Source organism: Mandrillus leucophaeus, unplaced genomic scaffold (genome assembly GCF_000951045.1).
Source record: "Mandrillus leucophaeus isolate KB7577 unplaced genomic scaffold, Mleu.le_1.0 Scaffold27, whole genome shotgun sequence".
Classification (NCBI taxonomy): Eukaryota; Metazoa; Chordata; class Mammalia; order Primates; family Cercopithecidae; genus Mandrillus; species Mandrillus leucophaeus.
The window spans coordinates 2142819-2167595 of record NW_012102809.1 but is presented as its reverse complement, the minus strand read 5'-3'; the positions used below and the strand labels follow the sequence as shown (position 1 = coordinate 2167595).

At 35.3% G+C, this 24777-nt stretch overlaps 1 protein-coding gene across 1 annotated transcript in view; it reads left to right on the top strand.

Moving 5' to 3' along the window:
- GMDS (GDP-mannose 4,6-dehydratase) overlaps positions 1–24777 on the top strand; it is a 544120-nt gene that overhangs the window by 8045 nt on the left and 511298 nt on the right. Inside the window, exon 3 of the mRNA XM_011984604.1 lies at positions 919–1028. Coding sequence (XP_011839994.1) covers positions 919–1028 — 110 coding nt within the window. The remainder of the gene's footprint in view (positions 1–918; positions 1029–24777) is intronic.

The following is a 24777-nucleotide window of genomic DNA, read 5'->3' as shown; positions in this document are numbered from 1 at the left end:
AGGGATTTTAACTCCAAGTTCAGCCTGCGTTATGTGGCCAGTTTTTCCAGCCAGCAAGGACAATACACTCAGCTTGTAAACCATATATGGTTTTGTGTTCACCCCTCAACCCCTGCATATTTGAAGGTTTGGGTTACTTGTATAGATAGTGACAGCATCAGGAAGATGGTGCAGTAGTCTCCAGTAAAAGGCTTTCCACTTTAAGTCATTAAGTGCATTGTCTTTGAAGCTCATGTTTATGTGCAAAAGTCAGAGCAGGCCTGCCATTGGATCTAGATGTAGATCAATATTATGTAAAAATGATGACAATATCAAGTTAGTAAATCACCCTTCCACATGTGTCAAATTCTTGTATAATGAAGTCAGTGTAAGGGTCTGTTTAGATTTAGGAGGTCAAATAGGCTAGTTGTCCTTTAACCAGTTATGTCACCACATCAGGCATTCATGCAGGGCCTACGGATTGATGTTTATAAGGTACTTAAAAATTACTAGATAAAAGTGTCTAAAGAAAACAGAGTCATCTTCATCATCATCAGTGTTGCAGATTTCTTTAGATGGTATACATGTTATCACAATGTTTTCTTTTTTTGAGTCTCATTCTTACAGAACACATGTTACAACCACCTGGAGCCCTAAGATATGTTATTGTATAGTATGTTCATGATACTATGCTTTAAAAAAAGTTTCTCTGAGTTTACTACCAAAATCTTTTACAGACATAGGCATTATGTAGCTATCTTTCTATTATTTAGGTTAAAGATTACAGTTATATTCTGCTACTCCAGAACCATCAGTACAGCATTTCCATTTTGACCCTGGTTTTCAGACTTTCCAGATATGCACATCAATTTTGATATTTTAAAAAATTGAGCTTATGTTGCTTTTCTCTATCTAATGGTATGTTTTTATATCCTGAAGACATGAAGTTGCACTATGGCGATCTCACTGACAGTACCTGCCTTGTGAAGATCATTAATGAAGTGAAGCCCACGGAGATCTACAACCTTGGAGCCCAGAGCCATGTCAAAGTAAGCGTTTTCATTATGATTTCTCTGGCTATGTTTCTGTGGTGTTCTGTATTTTACTTGTGTCTGTTGCTTCTCAGTACAGTAATATAATCACCGGTCTTAGTCTTCAAGTTGAATTGTCAGTGTTAGTTTGAGTATTAATCCTAATTGAAGTACTTATAGATTTTTTAAAAGTCTCTTGTCTTTTATTGAACAATATAATAAAACCTTACCACTAATATTGAAATAGCAGTATTTGTTTATTTTGGGTTGTTCCCTGTAGCCGTGAGCCCCATGGATGTGTTTTTTGCCATTTCAAATAACAGATTGTGAATTAAATGTTTTGTTAAAATGTTGGAAGATATAACTAAGTAAAACCTTTATTTTAATATCAGTTTTTGGTAGTGGCTGAATTACTGGCTGAGAGAATATTTTTGAGTCCCAATAATATGTTAAAATTAGCTGAATTAACTTTTTAATTGTGAATAGTGAAAATCATTAGAAGAAAGCTTTTTAGTCTCCCTCCTCCTCAGTGTGATATAGCCAATATGGAATTTCCCCTCTATTCGCACTGTGGAAGGAATCACGGTAAACATCACAGGCCCATCCTTAGGGTTCTAGTGATCTGCTTAATTCAAGTTTTTGTTGCTGCGTCCTCCTGCTCACATGAATAAGTGAAATCTGAAGCCACAAATGATAGGAGTTCTATTTAGATACTTGTTCAGTCAGGATGGTTAGTGGACCTTAGAAATAAAAGCAAGTAACTCTTAAGTTATAAAAGCCCCCCAAAAGTCCAGAAAATCTATGAGTATCTTTTTTGTTGTTGTTGTTGCTATTTAATGAACAAGTACAGGACTCTTATCTCAGAACGTTTTTCTTAGGTGATTGGCTATTTTTCTGTATCCCAATTTTGCATAGAATGGAAGCTAAATGCCTATTCTATATACCTCTGCTTGTTGAAGGAAGAAATCATGAACTAGATAAAATGAAACCAAGTGGAGAACATAGAGAAACATAGCAATAAACTCAATCTTATAACTGATTGTCAGTCTTCATCTTTCAAATGTTAACCTTGAAGGATGGCTACATATTGATGAATAAAGATACCTCATATCTGTGTTGTCTGTGAAAAAACATTTTTCTTTTCTTAATCTGTGATGATTCTGTTCTATATTCAGACTTTCACCCAAGTCTGTGAAAGGTATCAGGGTCTTTAGGTTACAGCAGAGCTATTTTTCTAAATGATTCTCCGTGTGTTTTTTTCATTTTGGAAAGTCTTTCATGCATACTGTGCTTGAGAAATTGCATCCCTTCTTTCCTATAGAGAAGCGGTGACTTTTTATCATTCCAGGAATGAAGACTTTATTTTTCCCTAATTGAGGTAGTCAGTCTGTCTTCCACATTATAATTCATCTGGCTGCTTCTTGACCTTCCTGATCAGCCATGAGAGTATCTTCCAGACAAAACAGAATGTTTTGGAATGAACATTCTGTTATTCAGTTTCCTTTAGATTAAGAAGTTTCCTTTGTAATCATAGATAGTTTATCACCTGTAGGAGCTAAAAATTGTAATCAAAGATGCAGAAAATGTTTATAAAGGTTTATTTATAGAAGACCTTCCCCTTGTCATTTTAATATTAAATGGGCTGATTGTTTCCTTTCTCCAAAACATATTTATAGTTCAGAAATGTGTTATAGTTGGTTTTCTTAGTTGTAGTTATCATGATAGTGTTTTGTTATCATTCTGGTGTGGTTGTACCGTAAGTAATAGAAATCATAGGCAATTTGAGTTGATTCCCTCTACATTGCTACGCATGTGAAGTTTATCTGTTTTTATTATATTTTGGCTGCTTTTCTTAATGGTTAGTTAATGGGCAGAAATGGTACTCTTAGTGAGAATTTTGGTTTGTAAGGTCGTTTAATCTTCCAACAAATATTTACTGAGTGCATACGTCATGCAAGGTATCATGCATGGTACACACAAAAAGATGTGTCAGATACACTTCTGCTGTGGGGGTTTCAACTTTAGTAGGGGTGATTCGCACAAATGTCTGATTCTTTAGAGGAGGGTAAGAGAGAACTTCCGTCTGAGACAATTATGAATAGTGCAAGGTGGAATTGACACTGGCTCTAGTGTTGAGGTATAGGGAGGACAATTACAGACACACTGGGAAACTAATAGTTGAAATGGAGGTGGTAATATGAGCCAAAGAGAAGTGAGAAAACTTGGGACATGTTTGCAGCATCATGAACATTCTAGATGAGCTGAGCAGAACCAATATGAGGAGAAATGTGAGGTAAGGCCAGATAGGAAGTTGGGCTGTGCCTGGGCAGCCTACCCATGTTTTGAATGGGGGGAGATACATTCAGTGATGACTTTTAGAGGTAAGAGTCTAGAGGTAGGGCTTAAGAAGAGGTAGAAAGTTGCTGGATGAGAATGGTGTCACTAGAAATGGGGGTGGGAGTGAGGAACGAAACAGGATGCCAGGTGGAACTGACTTCTCTATGCACTGATGTGGTCACTAGAGAAGAGGGAAACCCAGGGCTCCAGTGACCAGGGGACCAGATGGTCAGTGGAACCAGTACTAGAAACCAACATTCAAGGAGGAACTTTCGGAGTGGGATTGGAGAAATAAGTTCCCTTTTGGAAACATTTTACTGGCATTACTTGAAGGACATTCAAGGGAAGCAGGTTATAAAGTAGCTTAAAATATGCTGTGAGTTTTGAGAGAAATCTAGGGTACAGATGTGTATATTCAGCTCTTGAAATCTTTTTTTTTTTTTTGAGACAGAGTCTCGCTCTGCCGCCCAGGCTGGAGTGCGGTGGCGCGATCTCGGCTCACTGCAAGCTCCGCCTCCCGGGTTCCTGCCATTCTCCTGCCTTAGCCTCAGTAGCTGGGACTACAGGCGCCCACCACCTCGCCCGGCTAATTTTTTATATTTTTAGTAGAGACGGGGTTTCACTGTGTTAGCCTGGATGGTCTCAATCTCCTGACCTCGTGATCCGCCCTCCTCGGCCTCCCATAGTGCTGGGATTACAGGCGTGAGCCCCCGCGCCCGGCCAGCTCTTGAAGTCTTCATGATGCCAAGTAGTAACTGGAGAAAGATGGGTAGAGGACTGAAGAGTGAATCTTGGAAACATGCTGCTAGTGAGAGGGTGGGATGAGGATGAGTAGGGCTGATGACAGAAGTCGAGTGGGCAGAGGGTGGGATTGTGCCATGGCAGTCAAGAAATTAGGTCCATGTAAGCAAGGGGGGATGAGGCTAGGAGAATGAGGACCAGGAAGAGTCACCGGCCTTGCCAGTTAGGTCAGCGAGGATTTGTTACTTTTTAAAGGAACATTTTAGTGATGCGACAGACGAACTTGGCCAGTGTTCCGGGGGTTTAGAAGTTGAGAGGTTATAAGGGAAATGCAAGTTGAATGCATTTTTTCCAGAAATTTTTATGTAGAGGGACAAGAGAGGATATGATAGATAAAGCTTGCAGCATCATGTGTGGGTTGTCAGGCCTCTCTTCAGAATCCTTGATTCTTTAGGTCTAGGGTGGGGTCTTAGAACTTGCATTTTTAGGATGTGTCCAGATGATGCTGTCCCTGGTCTGGGAACCACACTTTGAGAACCCTTGTTCTTGTGTTTCAGGTTTCTTGATTTATCCATATAGAATGTGTTCCTTAAATCCTTTCTTCTTATACCTTCTCCTTTTAATGTGTAGGTTTTTGAGTTTGATGTAAAATAATCCTGTTACTTACTAGTTAATGACTTAATGAGCTTTTAAAGCCCAAAACTATGTCTGCAGTCAGAAATTATAAGAATGGAAAGAGAATTTGGTACATGTTTGTATCAAAGTTCTTGATATTCAGAAACCTCTTTTTCTGAATGGTACATAGTCTGAGATAATAAATACTTCTTGAGTACTTAGTATGAGTACAAGTGCCTCTTAGAATGTCCTTCAAAATCCCTTGTTCCATACCACTGTTTATGCTGTGATCTGTGGGCAGGCTTAATCATGGCCAGAGCAGGCGTGGGGAAGGGGCTTGGGATGATGGCGCTGTGTGAGCACAGACTGCTCACCTGCCTTGCTGGCGGCATGCTGCTGTGTTCCCTCACCTCTCCAAGGCTCTCCATGGCGGGTTGCAGTTGTTTGCTTTTTTTCTAGTAGCTTGTTAGGGAAGGAATTAGGATGAAAAAAATACGTATTTTGTTTCTTGTAGTTGATTTCTCTGTATTAATCAGCTTTGTAGAATTTATTGTATTCATAGATCTATTCAGACAAAAAAGTTACTTCTGATAGTGTAATGTTTGCCATAAGATTAATTAAATTTCTTGTTATTTGGTTTGGTGTCGTTTTGAAAAAAGGTTCTAATATTAGCACATATTTGCATTTAATTTGAATCCGTGACTTCTAGACTGGGTATTGTTTGTGTTGGCTTCTGTTTGTACAGAGTAAAGTCTCCTATCACTCTCACTTCCAGTTAATTTGATGTGGGCTAGGGTATGCTAAAAGTAAGGAAAATAAAATAATAGGAAGTTGGTCTGGTTTCCTGTAGGAAACCAATGAAGATGAAATTGGTTCTTGGAATAAACCCACAGCAGTCTGGGAAATACTGACTGAAGACATTTTTCTGAATCATAAACAGAAAAATTATGACTCATGAAGTAGGTCACTGAAAGGCTGGTTTGATCTTATGTGGGAGAAAGTGAGAGATGACTGAAATGTACTAGTTATTAAAAGAAGTTAAACCTAGCATGATGACATCATCCAAGTAGGAACAAATTATCCAATTTGTAGTCCTGCCCATTTGATGGAGAAAATGTTTTGAGAAACTGCTTTTTTGTTGTGGTTGTGTGGTTGGTTTGTTTGTGTATTTTTTGCTGTATAGTAGTGTTTCTTAATCGTTTAATTGCTGTCCTGATTTTCGATTTGTCCCCCATTTCTTGCAGCTTCTTTAATAATCTTAATGTCACTTTCAGAGTAGTGGTGTTGGTGAGATCTTTCTACAGTGAGCCTGGTGCAGTATTTCTTTCCTTTGTCTCACAGTGCCATGTTGGAATTGCCTTGATTTTTCTCAAAGAAACAACAGTTATTCCATCGTGGAATGTGTCTTTAGTGGAGACAGAAAGTCACTTAGTCTTTTTTTTTTAGTTTTGAAAAGGATTTTCAAAGTATTTCTCAGTGTTACAAACCATGAGTATGTCTTTCTTCCACTTTCTGTTACTCAGATTGAATAACTCCATACTTTCTATTCCTTTTCTAACCCTTTAAATATCTGTATTACTTTCCTTTTCAAGTCTCTGTGTAAGTTATTTGTTTAATTTTGTTTCAGGACTGCTAGGAGGCATGAGTGCCTGGGAGGTACACTGGGGCATGACCATGTGGCAGGAGCTGAGATTTCCTCTCACAGTTGTGTGGGACAAGTTAGCAGACTCTGTGGAAGCCCCAAGGGGTTGAGTCTAAACGCTCCTCCTCGCGGGACTTTAAGCTTGGGACACCAGTCAGGAAGCAGAGTTGATTGTGAGTCAAGGGGCCCAAGTAGTGACCTGACACCAAGTTAGAATTGAGGAGGGATGAGACAGAAAAGCTAATTAAAGGAATGGAGGTGGGAATAAAAATAGTCATGGGAATTAAATCTGTGGCCCCTGGGAAAGGGCCCAAGCAACTGAATTACCTAAGCTAAAAAATTGTCATCTCCAGAGACGTTTTCCTGGAGGTTCTGAGAGTTGAAATTCATACCTTAATAGCTGACCCCCATATTCATCCCCAGGAAGCCTGAACCTCTTGGGGCTGTTCTAAATGAGGGAAGGGGGTGGGTGAACAAATACATTGGGAGAATTGCATGATGGTGGGGAGGGGTGGTTGGGGAAGGGTGGGAGTCTGTAGTTGAACATCTGGTTAGTGCCTGACTAACCCAATTATAGAACAAAACAAAATTGCAACAGCATGGCCCTTTACTGTGTAATTATAGTAAGGATAGGGGGTAACCTATTAAAACCCCAGAGCAAACAACAGAGAGAGACTGTTCTTCTGTGTTCTTGCTCATTCATTTATTTATTTTGGACCCTGGGGAGCCTCACAGGGAGGTGTCAGTAGAGCAGGAAAGTAAGGAGTAGGCAGGGAGCATAGCTATTGCTGTTAGAAGTAAAGAGAAACTGTTAGAACATCCTTAAACTTGTGTGAGGGCCTGGCCTGTGGCCCATACAATTGCATATTAGCATTCAGTGAGTTAACACGTGAATACAGCCATCGGCCGTTTACCAGGCCCTGTGCCCAGAGGATGCAGTGGGGAGACGTTATGGCCGCTACTGGAATAGACGACTGCCATGGGGCAGAAGAGAGGAATGTTCTCACAAGAAACTATGGACCAGGCAAGGTTATCAAATCAGGGGTACACATCACAGTTCCTGGGACAACTCTAAAACTTCCAGGGTCCACACCAGACCTTGCGTCTTGGACTTTTCTGTGGCTTAAAATCCTGGTCACGTCACATGCTCACTACACAACCCTGAGAGGGCACTTAGCCTTTTTATGCTTCTGTTTTCTCATCCATGCAGCAAGCACATGCCTTAGGCTGTGTTTCCTTAAGACATGATTCTACCTGTGGTCTTATGTATGTGGACTTGACTGTAACTCTTTTTCCCTAGATATCTACTTGTCTCATTCCCTTAATTACACTCAAACTTAAGCATCAGCTTCTCAGTAAGGCCCCCTGACCATCCTATCTCCAATAATACCTCTCCTGGGATTGGACTCTCACCATCCCAAGTCCTGATGAAGTAGGCAAGCAGTGAATGCAGTGGGCACGGGGGAAAGGAAATGCACGTTGGCCTCTATGTGTCCTCCTTCCCTTCAGTCCCAGTGTGCTGCCTGCTCACAGTTCAGTCTAACTTGAGGCAAATTATGTGGAGAAATGGGTGGGCTCAGGTTACATGGTCAACATATCGTCTTTGCTGTTTCTGCCTGGGACGGAGGCCTGTCATTTGCCTTAGCTGCTGTTCGAAATGATTGCAAGAATGTCTTCCCCATTCAAATAACTGTATTTCCTGCCACCAAAATGTTAACTTGTTATGACATTTTCTCAAGGAAAAAGTGATGTTTTGGATCCTTTGCTTTTTAACAGATGGGCGCTAAAATTCTCAAGTGGCAGAGATTTTGGCACAGAGCCAGCTTAAGCGCTTATTTCACAGGTGCCCACCTGGACTTGCAGTTGATAAGCAGCCACACGCTACCTAGCCTCCAACCCCAGATATGATGCCACTCAGTCTTCCTGTCACACTGCTAAGCTCAGAAGACCGAGGCGGGCAATATTGTTGAACTATGAGGGGAAGATGCCACAGGACTCTGATGCTTTATATTCGACCTCTCTTGTCATTCCCACTGTTTAGTACAGTGAAATGAAGTTTTGGTGCAGTAGGTTTGAGTTTAAAACATTGTTCTTTCCTTGTTGGAGGGAACTGGTTATAATTAATACCATTTGAAAGAGTATTTGAATAGCTAGAAGATCCCCAAATTCAACAATGCCAGGTGCAGTGTTAGCACATCAGTGATACTAACATAAAATTAATATATATGGAAAACAGAAATCCACAGTACTAACTCATCAGGAATGATAATCACCTTTTTAGTTAGGGTAGTACAATTTAATTCAATATAAAATTTAAAATTTTGAATATCTACACCATAGTGGTTTGTAAGTTAGTTTCCCTAAAAGCTATGGGAGGCAAATAATAATTGCTACAATTTCTTAATGAAGACGTTGTTAGAATGAGCAGCTTGTTCCTATTTGTACACTTATTTTTAAATGAAATTGTCAGTTATATAAATATAATGTGAATTAACCTATTTTCTAAGATTTAAAGATAAATATTTCTGCTTTATTACTGAAAATACATTTTTGTCCATGTATTAGTATACACAAACTGTAACTCCATATTAGGTCTCTGAAGATAACTTATTTTGCTTAGTAGATTTATGAATTGATATAGGCTATTATGATAGTATATGAGTTTTAAAACTCATTGTTATCTTGTCATATATAATTTTTAGATGTGCTCAGAGCAACACAAATCACTTGTTTGTTAGCAAATTATGAATGTTCAAATAATAAAGATTCCTTATAAGCAGATTGCTTAGAGCAGTGAGTACAACTTTGAAAGCCTGAGGATTAATAAGGTATGTTTGCATTTAGACCTAATATCCATGCATACTGTAGTGCATTTTGCGTCTAGAAGAATTAGCTCTCTTACAGATAAAGTGAGTAGGTGCTTGGAGCAAAGACTGGATGCTTTTAATCGCTGTGGATAGGTGGTGTGGATGGAACAAACCTCTATGGCCAAGTAACATTATGGTTTTGTTTGTTTTTGTTCTATAAGCTCCCATTTCTTTCTGATCAGTCCTGTTGTCCCTTTACCTGTTTGGACACAGCCTCTGTGATACTTAATACAGTTCGTAGCCACTTTTGTTTGTTACAGGGTGAAACTGCAATACAAAACCTTTTTCATTTTATAATTTCATGTTTAGGTTTATAATGAATAAATGCTACTATTTTAAATATGACTAGTTTATTCCCATGGTTCTTAGGAAGAAGTTGAACATTTTTGACTTTGTATTTATCAGGGTAGGCAGGAGTGTATGCTGTTGGTGGGTGCCTGTGTGTCATCTGGCTCAAATTCTTCTTGGAAGCCTGTTGTAGATTTGAGCAATTGAATTCAAATCTAAAACCACTTAAAAAGTCCTTTATAGTCCATTAAGAATTTATATGAGAGAGAACACTCTATGAAAGCTCTCCTCTCCCTGTTCAAACAGATTGTTCTGTTTTATTAGATCTAGGTGGTATTGTAATTTTGATAACAGCTAATAATGTTTGGAATTTTGCTCATAATTAATTAGTAGACCACACAAAGGTATGCTTATTGGGTTTTTTACCCATAATGTATTTATAAATAGTGGCTTGTTTACTAAATAAAATCCAAAGTAGCATTATTTTAGTATTGCAACATTATTTTATATATATTAAGCTAAAATTAATGCAAATAGCTAACTGTACATATTTACCATAATATTAATTTCTAGATGCTATTTATAAAAATGGTGGGCAAAGAGTAAGCTAGTAAATATATTGTGAGTAAAACTTTTCTTTTCTTTTCTTTCCTTTTCTTTTCTTTTCTTTTCTTTTCTTCTTTCTTTTTTCTTTCTTTTCTTTTTCTTTTTGAGACAGAGTCTTGCTCTGTTGCCCAGGCTGGAGTGCAGTGACACTGTGTCCGCTCACTGCAACCTCTGTTGCCTGAGTTCAAGCAATTCTCCTGCCTCAGTAGCTGGTATTACAGGCGCCCACCACCACACCTGGCTAATTTTTATATTTTTAGTAGAGATGGGGTTTCACCATGTTGGCCAGGCTGGTCTCGAACTCCTAACCTTAGATGATGCACCTGCGTTGGCCTCCCAAAGTGCTGTGGGATTACAGGTGTGAGCCACCTCGCCTGGCCAGGATTCTTAATTAAATTACAGTATGTAATTTACGTAAATTAAGGTGAAGACATAAATGATACTTTGTTTAATACCATAATGTATCTCCCCAGCCCCAAAATTTGTATGTATATTTAAAAAAATTGAACTTAATACCTCTTTTAAAATACATAGTAAAGCTTGATATTAAATATGATTTCTACTTTATCCTTACATATAGGTGGAGTTTATAAAATTTGCTTTGTTAAAGTTGGATCCTTAAAGTTGGTACGGTAAAATAAAATGAAACCTTTTCTAGTTCAAAAAATTTAATGCGTAAGAATTTTTTCTGGTACTTTCTACTGTAAATCATTAATTGGATACCTTACTAGTGCCAGCAAGAAATAAATCATATGAAAATGGTTTTAATGTATCAAATTTCTGTTTTTTTGAAAAATGTCTAACATCGAAGATGAATGATTAGTAGGTATCACTTTTACTTTTTAAAAAGTGACATAATATGTTCATAGTTTGGAAATGTTAATTTAAAATGTAATCCACAATGAATTTAAATTTGCTTCATTTATAAGAAACTATGCCTCAAGTCTTGGTTTGGCATGTTAAAACTCTGTTAAGTTTATCATTAGAAGACTAATTCTTTAGAAAATACTGCACCCTGAAAAATTAGCTCAACTTGTGTATGGTTCTAGTGCTGATAATTAAAATGAACTGTTTACCAGAGAAGAGGAATATTGTGTTGATAGCCATTATGCGGTTATTCTAAATGGGAGTTGATAGAGAAGAGGCAGTAGTTTCTAACTTATGTTGTTTGGTGTATCAGGGTAAAAAAACCTTTTCCTGAGTTTCCTTTCTACTCCCATTCCGTATATTTCATTGGTGCCGGGTTTTTATTTTTTTTAATATATAACAGCAAAATCTTTTAGAAATTAGTAGTATTGACAAAATAAACCTTTTAGGGACATTCTTCAAGACTGTCAACCCATATTGTTAGTACTGATGGTAAATAACCAGTCTTTACCCTGATTGCATGGATTAATTGTTAAATGGTATAGGGGACAGGATTTTTTTTGTTTAACATTCCCATATGGCTCACACTAGAGTGCCTTTCTATTTGTTTGACACTAACATATCTTAGGACAATTCAGAGCCAGTATAGTCAGTCCTACAGTGGAGGCTGAGAGGCTCTTCAGTGTGGTCTGATAGATTTCTCCGTCTTCCTTAGAGAAGAAATGTTTGAAGATTTGACAGAGGTTAGTTGATTGCTATGTCACAATATTTGAGTTATTGGTTGTTTAAATAATGTGTGTAAATAATTTTTTATCTGTTTGCTTTGCATTTGCTTTATATTAAATATTATGAAAGTGTTTTGGTTTAGTGATCATTTCACTCTATCATTTGGCAAGATATTTAGATTGCAATTTAGCAAAAATTAATTTATCTTATTGGAATTATTTACTTAAGTGACTTAAAATTTCAACTGTTTCAAGCATAAGTTCATCAAATTTTCCAGATTAAAATTTATCAACAGCAATAATGGAAAAAATCTGTTGGTATGTTCAATAATATTATGTTAAATAATGTACCTTCAGTCATTTTTCAGTTTTATAAATTTGCTTCACAGAGAAAGAAATGGAAATTCCCAATAAGCTTTACGTTTGAGTAGGGAAGCAAATAATTCCTAAAGCTTCCTTCTTCATCTTTCTAGATTAGAGACATGATTGTTTTTGAAACAGAGGAAGTTTCTGGTGTGTTTAAGAATGTTGTGCTCTTTTATACACATAGATGGCAGCAAAGAATTAGACAAAGGAAGTGAACCTTGCAGTTATAATGAAAGATGAGTGACAGTACAAAGTGACTCCATCAGCATAGCTGCCTGTGTCTCGTACTTAAACATAAAATAAGAAAGAAAGCTACTATTGATAACACAAGAATATAGGAGAATGAAGAAGGCTCTGGGAAGCTGTAATACACTGAATTTCTGGACAAATCCCAGGTGGGAAAGCTTAATCTTTTAAGGTATGTCATCCACTCCTGTAAGATGATTGAAATCAGCTAAGATAATATGCATGTCAAAATAAAGAGACAGTGAAGGGCTGAGGGGGCAGTAGGGCAAGAGGGAAGTAAAAGAGAAACCACGCACAAGTTGCAGCGGCAAGCAATAGCCTGCTGCCTGCGGGCACTGTGGAGTTTGGCCTGCATGTCTCCTTTTTAGTTAAGCAAGTTACAAAGAGGAAATGTCAGTCCACGAATCAGGCAAACATTCCATGGGAACATTTGCTCAAATGTCAGCATTTTAGAAAATAGAACTGTAGTCTATTATGGTTCAGTCCCCATGCTGGATTTGCTGTTAAGTGCACAAGTACAAATATATTGCTTAAGAATGCATTTGCTATTAACAAGTCATTTTATATCTTAATTAGCATTCCTAAATAGTGACATAATCACTATAAAAGATGACAGTCATCATTATAATTAATATTTAATATGTGCATGCTTCCGAGGACCTTTCTGTGGCTTCTCACAAATTTCCAAGGTAATTTTCAAGTTTTAGAATTGCATTTGGTGAGATCACAGTCATGAGGATCTAATGAAGTAGAATCATATTTAGTAGAAACTGAGATTCAGAAGTGAGTTATAGAAAAGCAATTTATAACACGTCCTTAACAATCCCATACCTCAATATCTTACTAATTATAAACGAAATAAGGGCTTAATGCCACTAGAGTAATGCTAACGTTGTTTAGGAAAACATTTCTCCTACCCTCTATTTTTTTTTCTGGTCTACTCTCAGGAATTTTAGTACCACAGACTAATCTCTGGGTCACAAAATTTATTCTAAAGGTGTGTATAACAACGTGCTTAAAAGCAGTATCTGGCAAGTCTCTCTTGTGACAGCAACTTATTTCTCACATAATTATTTTCTTAGTAAATTTGATATCTTAACAACCCCTTCCCTCATTTCTGAGTTCAAAAAATAACACTTAATATAATTTATTTCTCATACTTAATAAAAGCTTACTTGAGAGTATATTGCCATTCACCCTCTAGCTGCTTCCACCAAATGAGGTTAGAAGGGAATGCGGTTTGCAAGGGTATAAGGTGGTTTCCAGCATCGTTTGCTGTGTACTGTAATGGGCCTCAATGTTGTTTTAATGAAGCATAAAACGTATTCTGGCTGCTGCTTGTTACTTATTAATGATTAATTGGTTATACTCTGTCATATCAGTAGGAAAAGAAGATATATATGTAGTTTTTCTGTTTTAAGCAGTCTGCTGTGTTAACTGTAGTTTGTATGCACAGATATTATCTGTGTCACCCTAATATTTTTAGTAGTGTAGGTGGTCTGAAAACAAGAACAAAGAAAATCCTGATGTCTAAACACATAATCCTGCAATTTTGTGAATTTTTAATTTAATTAATTAAATGGAATTTTATAAGTTGAACTTTCATTATCACGTGTTTCTTAAAACCAGGGTATAAGATGATTGAATTTGTCACAATTACATAAACATTTCTTTATAAGTCATTTTTCAGATAACAAATGGCTGTTAGATTAAAAGGTTATTTAAAAACAACTTTTAATCAGAATATAATATGTTTTGCAGGTGACTGCGTACTTTTTCTTTTACACTTTTAGCCCCTCTTTGGCAGTCCTTAGATTTAGACTGTGACTTTCTTAATGGAATAACATCGTGCAGATTATTTATGTGACCTTTTCACTGCCACGGTTTTCATTAAAAGGACAGTATTGCAACACCATTTCCTTCAATTGCTTGGTTTCAAAAGAATCGTGTCTCAGGCAGGCAAATCTAAGTGATTTGTGTTGCTTACTAACTGAAGAATATTGTTGTAAAACTTTTTAAAAAAACCAGTATATTAATTTTCTTCATATCAGTAGCACTAGAACATTTATTTTCCTTGACAATATTTTATAAATATTTTGCATGAATAATTAAATGTTGGATAATTAATAACATGTTTTTCAATTTCCTTATAATTTTTAAATGGGCTTTTAAAAATGATACACTTTATAGTTTTTGATGCCCTTTTTAAACTCTAAAAATAGATTTTGTATGAATTATAGGGGACTTCAGTGTTTTATTGGCATTTTATAAACAATTTTAATTTATAATGGCTTTACATTTGTTTACGTGACTACATCTTACAAAATCTTAGATATCTGAAAAATTTCCAGTATAGTATAATAATAGCTTAAGTAATACTTGCCTTGTTTGTCTTTCTTAATTACATTAACTTTAACATAGTTAATTAGGTAGCGTTCCTGTTGATTAATAAACTAGAGCGCACACTGTTGTTTGAGATTAAAGTACCAAAGTTTTGTGCTTATGATACTTAGATTTTCCTTTATGTCCAAATTGTCCTTTCTTTTATCTGATGTAAAATACTTAAACATATATAGATACTTTTAAAATTATTTAAATTGATAGATGATTGCATGTAATCACGAAGTATATTTTCTCATGTGGCCATTGTTTTTCAGTGAAGTGTTAATAGTGGGAAAATGTATGTAATATAAATGCCTTAAAGTTCAATTTTGGCGCTAAGTTTAATTGCCTGTTTTCTACAGGTTATGTCTTTATTTTAGATAAACACATATGTTCATAAATGTATTGCTCATAGTTTGTATTTCTTGAGGAATGATTTCAGATAGATTTGATACACTTTCTCTCATTTTGTGGGAGGTTCTTTTCTCTTTCTCTCAGTTTCTAACTGCGGATTCCACTTATCAGGTTGAACCATCTTATATGATGATGAGTCTTGGTGGTGCAACTTTGTTGGCACAGGATCCAGAGACTAATCCATAAAGCAGTTACTAGATTTCCAATGTGTGAAATATTAGTTTGTCCCTTTTTCTTGTGTTTTTTCTTCTTAAAAGCTTTACTGAAATTTCGTTTCTTATTTTCTCTCTCTCTCTCTTTTTTTTTTTTTTTAAAGTGTTTTCTACCATGCTACTTATGAAAGAATTTCTTAAGAACTTTCCCAAGTTCCATCACTTGGGAAAAGATGTATTTTAACTACAACAGAAACATCTTGGTTAAACCCTTATCTGGTCAGAGATTTTTAGTTCCTAGCCAGTAAAAACTTGTTTTTTACAATGTCACATAAATTACATACTAAATTAGTACTTTCAGTAAAAACTTTTTAGTAAAATTTTGACACTTAAATACTCACTTTTTAAAAAAAAGAAATCTCAGTAATGTCAGGTCATAGGCACATGAAATGTTTAATAGAAAAATTGCGATATCTTTCATAATAACATAGACGTTAACAGAGTTTTGACTAATCTTACTCATTTTCTTGCATTCTTACAGAAAATACTAGTACAATTGTAACTTTTAGTGAAATTAGTTCTTCGTAAGAATTACATTTCTATGTGTAAAACAACTATAAAAAGAGTGCCAAGATTTAATGCGTGCCTTCACTTTTCGGGGACGTTTTATTTTCTCCACTATAAGTAATCTTAATTCCAGATGTTAGCACATGACATTTTGTGTAGTGCCCCTATCAGTTGTTTGAGTTTTTTTTAACATCAGCTCTATGATCTGATGCTGTGTGTACTATCTTGACTTGTCAGTGATACAGATTTTGTTGCTGTCATTTAGTTTTTATTAATAGTCTTCCATTTGTATTAATCAAACTTAAAGGCATATGTTTGTCGCCACATATAACATATTTTATGGAATAATTTGTAGTTGATTTTCATTGTATTGTGACTTTAGACCTTTCTAGTAGAGCTTTATAAAATAAAATAAAATAAAATAGTTGGTTGCATATACAGGTATCTTACTGAAACATCAGTATAATGATAAAAATATTAATTGTCGTAATGTATAGGATATTAGAACACATATGTTGGCCACCTTGTGAAAACTTAGACATTATTTATCTCTCAGGAATTTGTAATAAATCCAAAAGATAACTACAGGGTTGACACATGAAATGACAATTTCACTATATTAGCAATTTATTTACATTTCTGTAACCCAATTTTAATTGTAATTCTGTGATTTAAGCCTCATTGATTTATATTTTTGATTGGTATATTAAAATATAAAACCTGCTAAATTCTAACTAACACAGGGTACTTTTTCTTTGTGATGAGAAATTAAAGGAATTAATCTTGTCAGAATTTTTATAATAATGTAAAATAAACTTGTAAGGAAGACACATAACCTCTCTGGGCCTCAGTTTTCCCATCTGTAAAATAGGATGTGAGGTTTTGGGAAATAGGAAAGAGTTATGTTGTATGTTCTCCAAGATCTCCTACAACCCCAAAATTTCATGATTGTCCGATTTGTTTTTAAGTGGTGTTGTGCTTATTAATATAAATTACATGTCGTGTCTAATGAAAACATCAGTGTTAATAAAACCTAAGGATGAAAAGTTGAGTTTCTTTTAAAAATCATACTTTTTCGGAAGAAACAGTTGTCAGATATTAGCATATAATGGTTTTCTCAAGAAATATTTAAAATCTTTGTATAAAGTTATCTTACGCCTTTTTAAAAACTTAATGCAGAATAGTGGAAATTCTGGGATGGAAAAGGCATTATATTCTCTTTTGTCTGAAAGTACAAATTAAAGTTGAGTGCTGTATAAGCCTTGGTCATACTGTTAATGTGGGAATATCTTATCTAGAGGAAATTAGTATGTGAATATTTTCTATAAAATAGAAATCTGAGTAAGTTGATTTGCTGAGTTTTCTTACAGGTAAATAAATATACATGAATTTCCATGAAATGATTCTGAGGCATGTAAATACATTTAGGAGTCAGTGTTAATTTTCTACATTTAGCTTTGATATTTATTATAATTTACAGACAATTATAGTAGAACTTGTTGTGCCCCAAAATTGCTCACCAGGGAAAAATACAAACAAACCTATTTCATGCCCTAACTATATTGACTATATAGAGTGTGATTATGAAAACTAAGCTTCTTAATACTGTAGCTTTCACTTAAGTACAACTTTCCAGAAATTTCTGTATAATGAATTGATGCTTTTTTTGTGGGGAAGGGGAAGTAGCTGTTTGGAGAAGTAGTTAAGTTTAAAACACATATTTGATTTGTATAATAATAGACCATTATTGACTGCTGTACTAAATGTATGCTAAATGAGAGTTTATAATGTAAAAATAGTGGTTAAATGTAGATGACTTAGAGTACAAAAAGTGAATGTTTTAAAAATGTATCTTTAAAAGACAGTATTGTAGTATCCCAAGCACAGCACAAATTCCTCCTGTAGCAGAAAAAAAGTTAAAACTTTTAATTTTCAAAGCATTCATTTTTTGTTAATTTTTTACTTGAATAAGGGATTTCTGTTGATTTGTAGAGTTTATAAAAGTCAAAGAAAAATATTCATAATAATAAAACTTTTCCTCTTAACTGTCGTTGTATTTAAACCTTGGATTCCCAAGTAAAAGATTCCAGGATTTATAACCAGCATAGATTCAATTATTTTAGAGCCATCCAGATTCCATTTTCAATTTAGTGGCATTTCATACAGTCAAGGTGGCAAACTTATTCCTAAGTTAGTTTTTTTAAGCTTATTATCAGCCATATTTTAACCCCAATCAAGACATTCCTAAGAGATTTACTCCGAGCTTTTATGAGTTTCTTTATTTATCTTGTGGAAATTTTCAGTTCGGTGCAGGGTTTGCTTTAAGTGTTTCTCAACTAAACGTATAAAAATTAAGACTTTTTCTACCTTTCTTTTATGAATTACCATAAGGATTTAATATTTTGTTTCTAAATAAAGTTATACATTACATACAAATTCTTAGATTGGTGTTTATCTTTGTTAATCTATAATAAAAGCTAAAAATATTTCAAGTAGATTACTTTCTTTGTTACTAAATTTTCCTTATTTGAAGAGTAATTATAAAAATAATTTATGTTGCTGGGCACGGTGGCTCATGCCTGTAATCCCAGCACTTTGGGAAGCCGAGGCAAGTGGATCGCCTGAGGTCAGGAGTTTGAGACCTGCCTGGCCAACATGGCAAAACACCATCTCTACTAAAATATAAAAATTAGCCGGGTGTGGTGGTGCGCACCTGTAATCCCACCTACCGGGAGGCTGAGGCAGGAGAATCACCTGAACCTGGGAGACAGAGGTTGCAGTGAGCCGAGATCGTGCCACTCCACACCAGCCTGGGTGACAGAGATTTTGTCTCCAAAAAAAAAAAAAAAAAAGTAATTTTCTTATTGTCCTAGTTTAGTGTTTTTTGTTTTTTTAATTTAAACAGCTTTATACTTTGTTTTCACATGCTTTGGTAGTTTGAAAGGTTTTTTTGGTTTTGTGGTTTTTTTTTTATAGTCATGGTACTAAATTTAGAAAGTACCTGCAAATAAATTATATTTAATGGCAACCATTTATTTATTTGACATGTTTCTTTTGTTTGTCACTGTCCTAACCATGTAGACTGATAATTGCCTTGCCATGAGAAGATCCTGGTCTTTTCTACCATCAAACGAACAGCTCGATTTTAGGACAGAACTGGAGCCTAGAGTCTACAGGTTCACTTTCTTAACTCTTCACTTGGAGCTGCATCTCTTCTACCCATGGCCTCTCCCTTGCTTTGTCAAAGTATGACATGGATGGATTGCTTGGAATTCTTTCAAAGCCTTTCCTGTGTAATAATGATGGCAAAGATTTCAGGCATTTGTCAAGGGCCACTAGCACATGTTGTGACAGCAGTTTAAGGGGGAAGACAGTGGATTTATTACTAATAAAATATTAAAACTCTTATATTTAAAGCCAGGTATAATTTACATTCACTTTCACCCCTCATCGTTTTAGCTGTCCATTTTTTACTTAAGCTCCACGCTGTTTCTCTTCCCAGAAGGCTTCATCCTCCTCTTTGCCACCCCCGCACCGCCATCTCCTTCTCTAGATGGGTGATAATGCTCAGTCGCCGAGGGGCTTTGACCAGAACCATCTGTTCTACTCTCTCTCAAGAACAACAGACAAGGCATTATTCTGTGTATACAATTATCTACGATAATAAAATGTAAAACTACAGAGTTTTCAGATTCCAAAAATTCAGTGATCTGTAACAGCGTCCTTTGGGTTTCTGCGTATTCTTGTAATTCACTTTTTCATTTATTACCTGGAACTTGCAAACCCTTTTTTCTTTTCAAATATATTTTCTTTATATTTTTGTATAGCATGATGTCATTAAAATGATACCTGTTGAATTCACATTGTCTGTTAGTATATATACATATTATGTATCTGTCTTTAGTGACTATATAAAAAAGACAACTCTTCTTTGACTCGTAAATATATGGGCATTTTTATATATAAAATTTGCAATCACTAACTTAGTCTCTAGATGTGTCTGTGTGCACATGTATATGATGTACATACACACAACTAAAATATAAAGTCGATGTTGGCTTTTTGTGTCGTGTGTTCATTGTGACTTGTTTGGAATTTTAGTGAGATAACTGTACTTGGAGCTTTTATCCATCTGTTTGAATGGAGAACCTCCCTTTTTGGCATAGGTCAAATAGGTTTTCACTGACCCCAGGCTAGTGAGAATTGTTTTTTTCTATTTGCTTTTGATTAGTCCTAGAATTACTGAGTAATATGTGGACTTCACAGCTAAAGAACCTATTTAAATGTTTTTTAGAACTAACTAAGCCGATTGAATTGCATTTGACCTACTGACAGCTGTTACTTAGCTTTTCATTTTCCTTAAAATGGCAAATCATTAATGTAGTCCTTTCCACTACATTAGTTAACATAAAGTGTCTTATTTCTGAAATAGACACGGTGAATGTTTCCCTGACTAGGTTGTGCTTACACAGAGTTCAAGTTTGTAAATATGTTGTTTTCTGAAACAAAAACAAATTCTAGTAATAAAATAAAAACAAATTAAATATATATGTTTTTACTTGGAAATCATAAAATATAGTTTATTTCTCTGTACAAATCCCTGCTTTAAGACACTGGATGTATAAAAACTTTAATTTAAAAACAAATTACATGAATATTTACTTCTTTCATTTCACGGTTCTTTTTCATAAACTTTCTGTTTCACATCATTAAAATTAAGTTCTACCCTTTTACTCTGCAAACTGGAGGAGAGTTACTTAATGTCATAGCTGTACCTCTGATTAATAGTGGGGTTGAACTCGCTTTATAGATTTAGATATTCTGGTGTTTCTTTCTGTCAAATGCCTCTTCCTATCCTTTGTCCATTCAGTTTTTATTGCGAATTTGTAGGAATTCCTATTAATTTTGTATCAGGTGTATATGTTGCAGATATCTTCTTCCAGTTGTTACTTCTATGCTTGCTCTATCTGTGGTGTCCTTCACAGAACGTAAATCTTAAATTTCATTGAGGTCAAACCTCTCTACCCCTTTTCTGAGGGGAGACCTGAGAGGGCTTAACTTGAGAAATCTTCTTTTGGATAGCATACTTTCCACAATTGCTGAATGTCTTTCAGCTTCTTTAAAAGTTGTCATCCAGTACAGTAGATATATCACTGAAAGGGTTTATGTGCTAGATTGAGTTTATTTTCAAATGACTTCCAAGGTTTCATCCAACTCTACAATTCTAAGATTCCCTTATATTAAAGATAGATTAAAAATAAAGTGCTCTGTCTATAAAGTCTACATCACATTTGCAAGAAACACATTGTATTTCACTTATTCTGCAACACCGATTTTCAGATGCATCATTATTTTATGTACCATTAGGAAAGCACAAGCTCTTCTGATTAAACTATGACTCAATTCTTTCTCACCACTGAGATTCTTAATGTTTTATACTTATTGATGAACTTATTTAGATTTATGGAGACATAGATTTGTATCATTTTACTCTTGTGTATATGTCTAAAACAAAATAGCAAAATGAATTAATTACTTTGCAAGAAAATACAGAATTGTAGACATCTTTCAAATGGCAGATACTTTCTCAAGTTAATACAAGTTTGTGCCCCACTGAGTATTTTAGTTACTTTCTATGTATAACTTTTTGTTTTATTACTGAATTATAGTGTCATTAAACTTAAGATATGTAATACCTGAAGCATGCACTATTTAACTTAAGTAACTGGTATTAACAGTGATGATCAGGTGTGCACATGATCAGGCAAGGACAACTACACCACTGCCACCTGGCCGACTGCGATCGTAAGGTACAACCTGATTTTGGGGGTAACACAATATGAGAATATGTACGGCATTCTGTGCTGTATTGCAAACCTGGGTGCACGTGTTTAGTGCTTTCGGGGAGTGTGCCATCTGCTCCACAGTTTCTAGAGAAAATAACCATTCATTTGATTCTTAGTGAGAAAATTTCATATAGAATCATTTCATTTTCAGTGTTGGTAGAGTTGTACTTCCTATACTGTGCCTCAGTTGGTTTAACACATGAAGAAATGTAGCAGCTGGAAGAGATTTTGCAGGTGTCTGTGCTGATCTTTTCTATAGTGCTGGGCTGTTTTCTGCAGCTCCCCTGACCACGTGTAAGAGTGAACGTGTGCTTCCATGTGACTGCCTGTGCTAGGAGCCCAATCTGTGTGTGGGCTGCTTTCTGGTGAGAAAAATCTTCCTTATATGGAACCCAAATCTGCTTCTCTCCAATCTCTATACCATTGATTCTAACTCCCCTCAACCCCTAAACTGCACCAAATATGCCTACCCGCTTCTTAGGTAACTTCTACTTTAAAATGTGAATGTTATTCTTAAATCTGCTCCTTTTTTTCTCAAGTGCTTAGTTCATGACTGTCCTTTATAGAATGTGGTACTGAACATGGTATATGGCACGACCGTCTTCTCTTTTCAGCAGTCTAGTATTGTATTTGCTTTATTGGCAGTCTTGCCATGCTGTTGAGTGACAATTCAAATGCCTAAGTTTTTCTCAGATATTTGGTCTGTTAGTTACATTTCCTTGTGCCCTACTTATACAGTTAATATTTGGACCTACTAGAGGACTTTAGATTTATCTTTGTTAAGTTGCCATCTTGTAGATCTAGCTCAAATTTTTCTAGTCTGTACAAATTAAACATAAAACCTTAGTCTGTTCTACAATGTCTAATATAATTGTAATCATTTCTGGTACTTTCTAATGTGTACAACATGTTTCTCAGTGTGTGTCTGCCTCACTGTCACATGTAGTGAACAGGACAGTCTTGTGAAGAGAGCTCTTGTTGTGTGCAGTAGAATCTTATTGACATGGGTCTTCAGTTCCCTTTAGACATTTAGCCAGTTGAGAATCTCCCTGTTTCCGCCCAAAGGCCCACATTTCGTTATCCAGTCTGAGGATATCATGAAGAACTTCACTGAGGCTTCAAGATTGTTGGGAAATTATCACAGGATTGTTTCTTGAGCAATCTGTCTCCCGCCATAAGCATTGTTTTCCAGGTCTTCCTAACAAATTTCAAATGAAAATTTAAATGAAATTTTAATAATACAAAGGTGACATAATATTAGCACAGATTTGGAAAACCAAAAAAAGTTACTTAAAATCTTAACACCAGACCCTATGTTTTTTTTTCTTTTTTCTTTTTTCTTTTTTTTTTGCTGCTTTTCTTGTCTGTTATCAGATATTTCTGACACACACAGTCATAATATGCATTTAATTTGTATCTTTTTTAGAATTTAATTTTTATAAGATCATTCTTCTTTTTGTAATAAGCAACATTTCATTTGCTGCATAATTGTAAATGAGTCTTTCCCCTTGAAGAATAATGCAGAATAATGATTTTTAACCTTATATTTATATTGAGCATTATAATTAAAATGCTATCTTATGCATTTTTCTCATTTGTTTGGATCCTGTCCCTGGTTATCTATAATTGGGACTATTGCAGTCATTAACAGCTATTACTAGTTTTTCAGGGGATTAAGTTGAACCTTTGCTAATCATTCGAAACACCTTGAATGTTTCTTTTAAAGTCAAGAATATTTCGTGGTCTTGTAGACCTGTTTTTCTTTAAAAGTAGAGATTTCTCAAAGCCCAACAAGAATGGCTTAAGGTAAGTATATGTGGACTTAATTCACAGTCCATGTAGTTGCACGTGGAAAGACTGGTCACAATGGAAATATTTGACTTGGTGGTGAGACTATAGGTTTCCTGCTTTGTCTTACTTTTATAGTTTTGGCATATGTCAATGAGTAAGTTCAAAATAGAGCCCAGAAAAAGAGGATAATGAATAATTTTTGTTTCATAGATTTGTAATCTGGTAACTACTGGCTGAATACACATACTCCTTCGTATTTCCTGACAACCTCCTATTATCTCTTTGTATCTATCATTCTGTTTTATTTAGAATATCATTTATATTGCTATTCAGTTGAAGGTTGTTTTCTTGGATATCTAAAATGTCCAACTTATACCTGTTGAGTTTTTGCATAACTTTTTTGTTTTTACTGTTGGAAGAAATGTACTGGATCCTGAGTCTATTTCTGTTTAAGGGCACATGTATAGTACTTTTTTCGGCATATCAGTGTTAGAGAATCTTCTGTGTTCACTGCTAAAAGTCCTTAAACATGTCTCTACATTTTCTAGTACCATAGAATCTCAGTGTCTTGAAGTCATCTAGGTTGACTCTGCATCTATTATTTGTATATTATCTACATTTCAAAATAAATCTGTTACCTACAATAAATGCACTAAAATTATGCCAGACACAACACAGGTACCAAGAATATAATTACAATAGTCTGTATGTTTTGTTATCACACTTTAGGTAAATACTGTAATAGAAGAACACAAAAAGTGCTACTTCTGTAATAGAAGAGGGAGGTAAATACTGTAATAGAAGAACACAAAAAGTGCTGCATAAGCTGGGATGAGGTGATGATTAATTCTAAGGATGGGAAGGTTTGGGGGAAAGAGTGATGTCAGGGAAAATTGTAGAAAGGGCAATGTGTGAGTAGAATGATTGAAGTTATATTTTGCCAGGTAGTCACAGAAGGGGACTGGTTCGGGGAACAGCACAGCTTAGGCAAGATTGTGTGATGGTGCATGGATACTTAGTGTGGATTAACAAGTATACCCTGAAAGAGTAGTTTAGTTCACTACTACTAACCAGTCGTAGCAGTTCATTCCATCCACAAACAACTCTAGTTGAAAATCTCTCTCCATAGCTTACTTTACACATATTATTTCTAATTTCTTTCCTTGAGAATCCATGTAAAATTCATTGTTTTTGTATATTTCTATTTTAACATTTTATATTTAATGTTTAGAAGTGGATTCCCATGAATCCACTTTTCCCTGAGTCCTGGCCCAAACCAGGTCATATAGCCCTATCCTTGTAGTTGCTCTTTTTG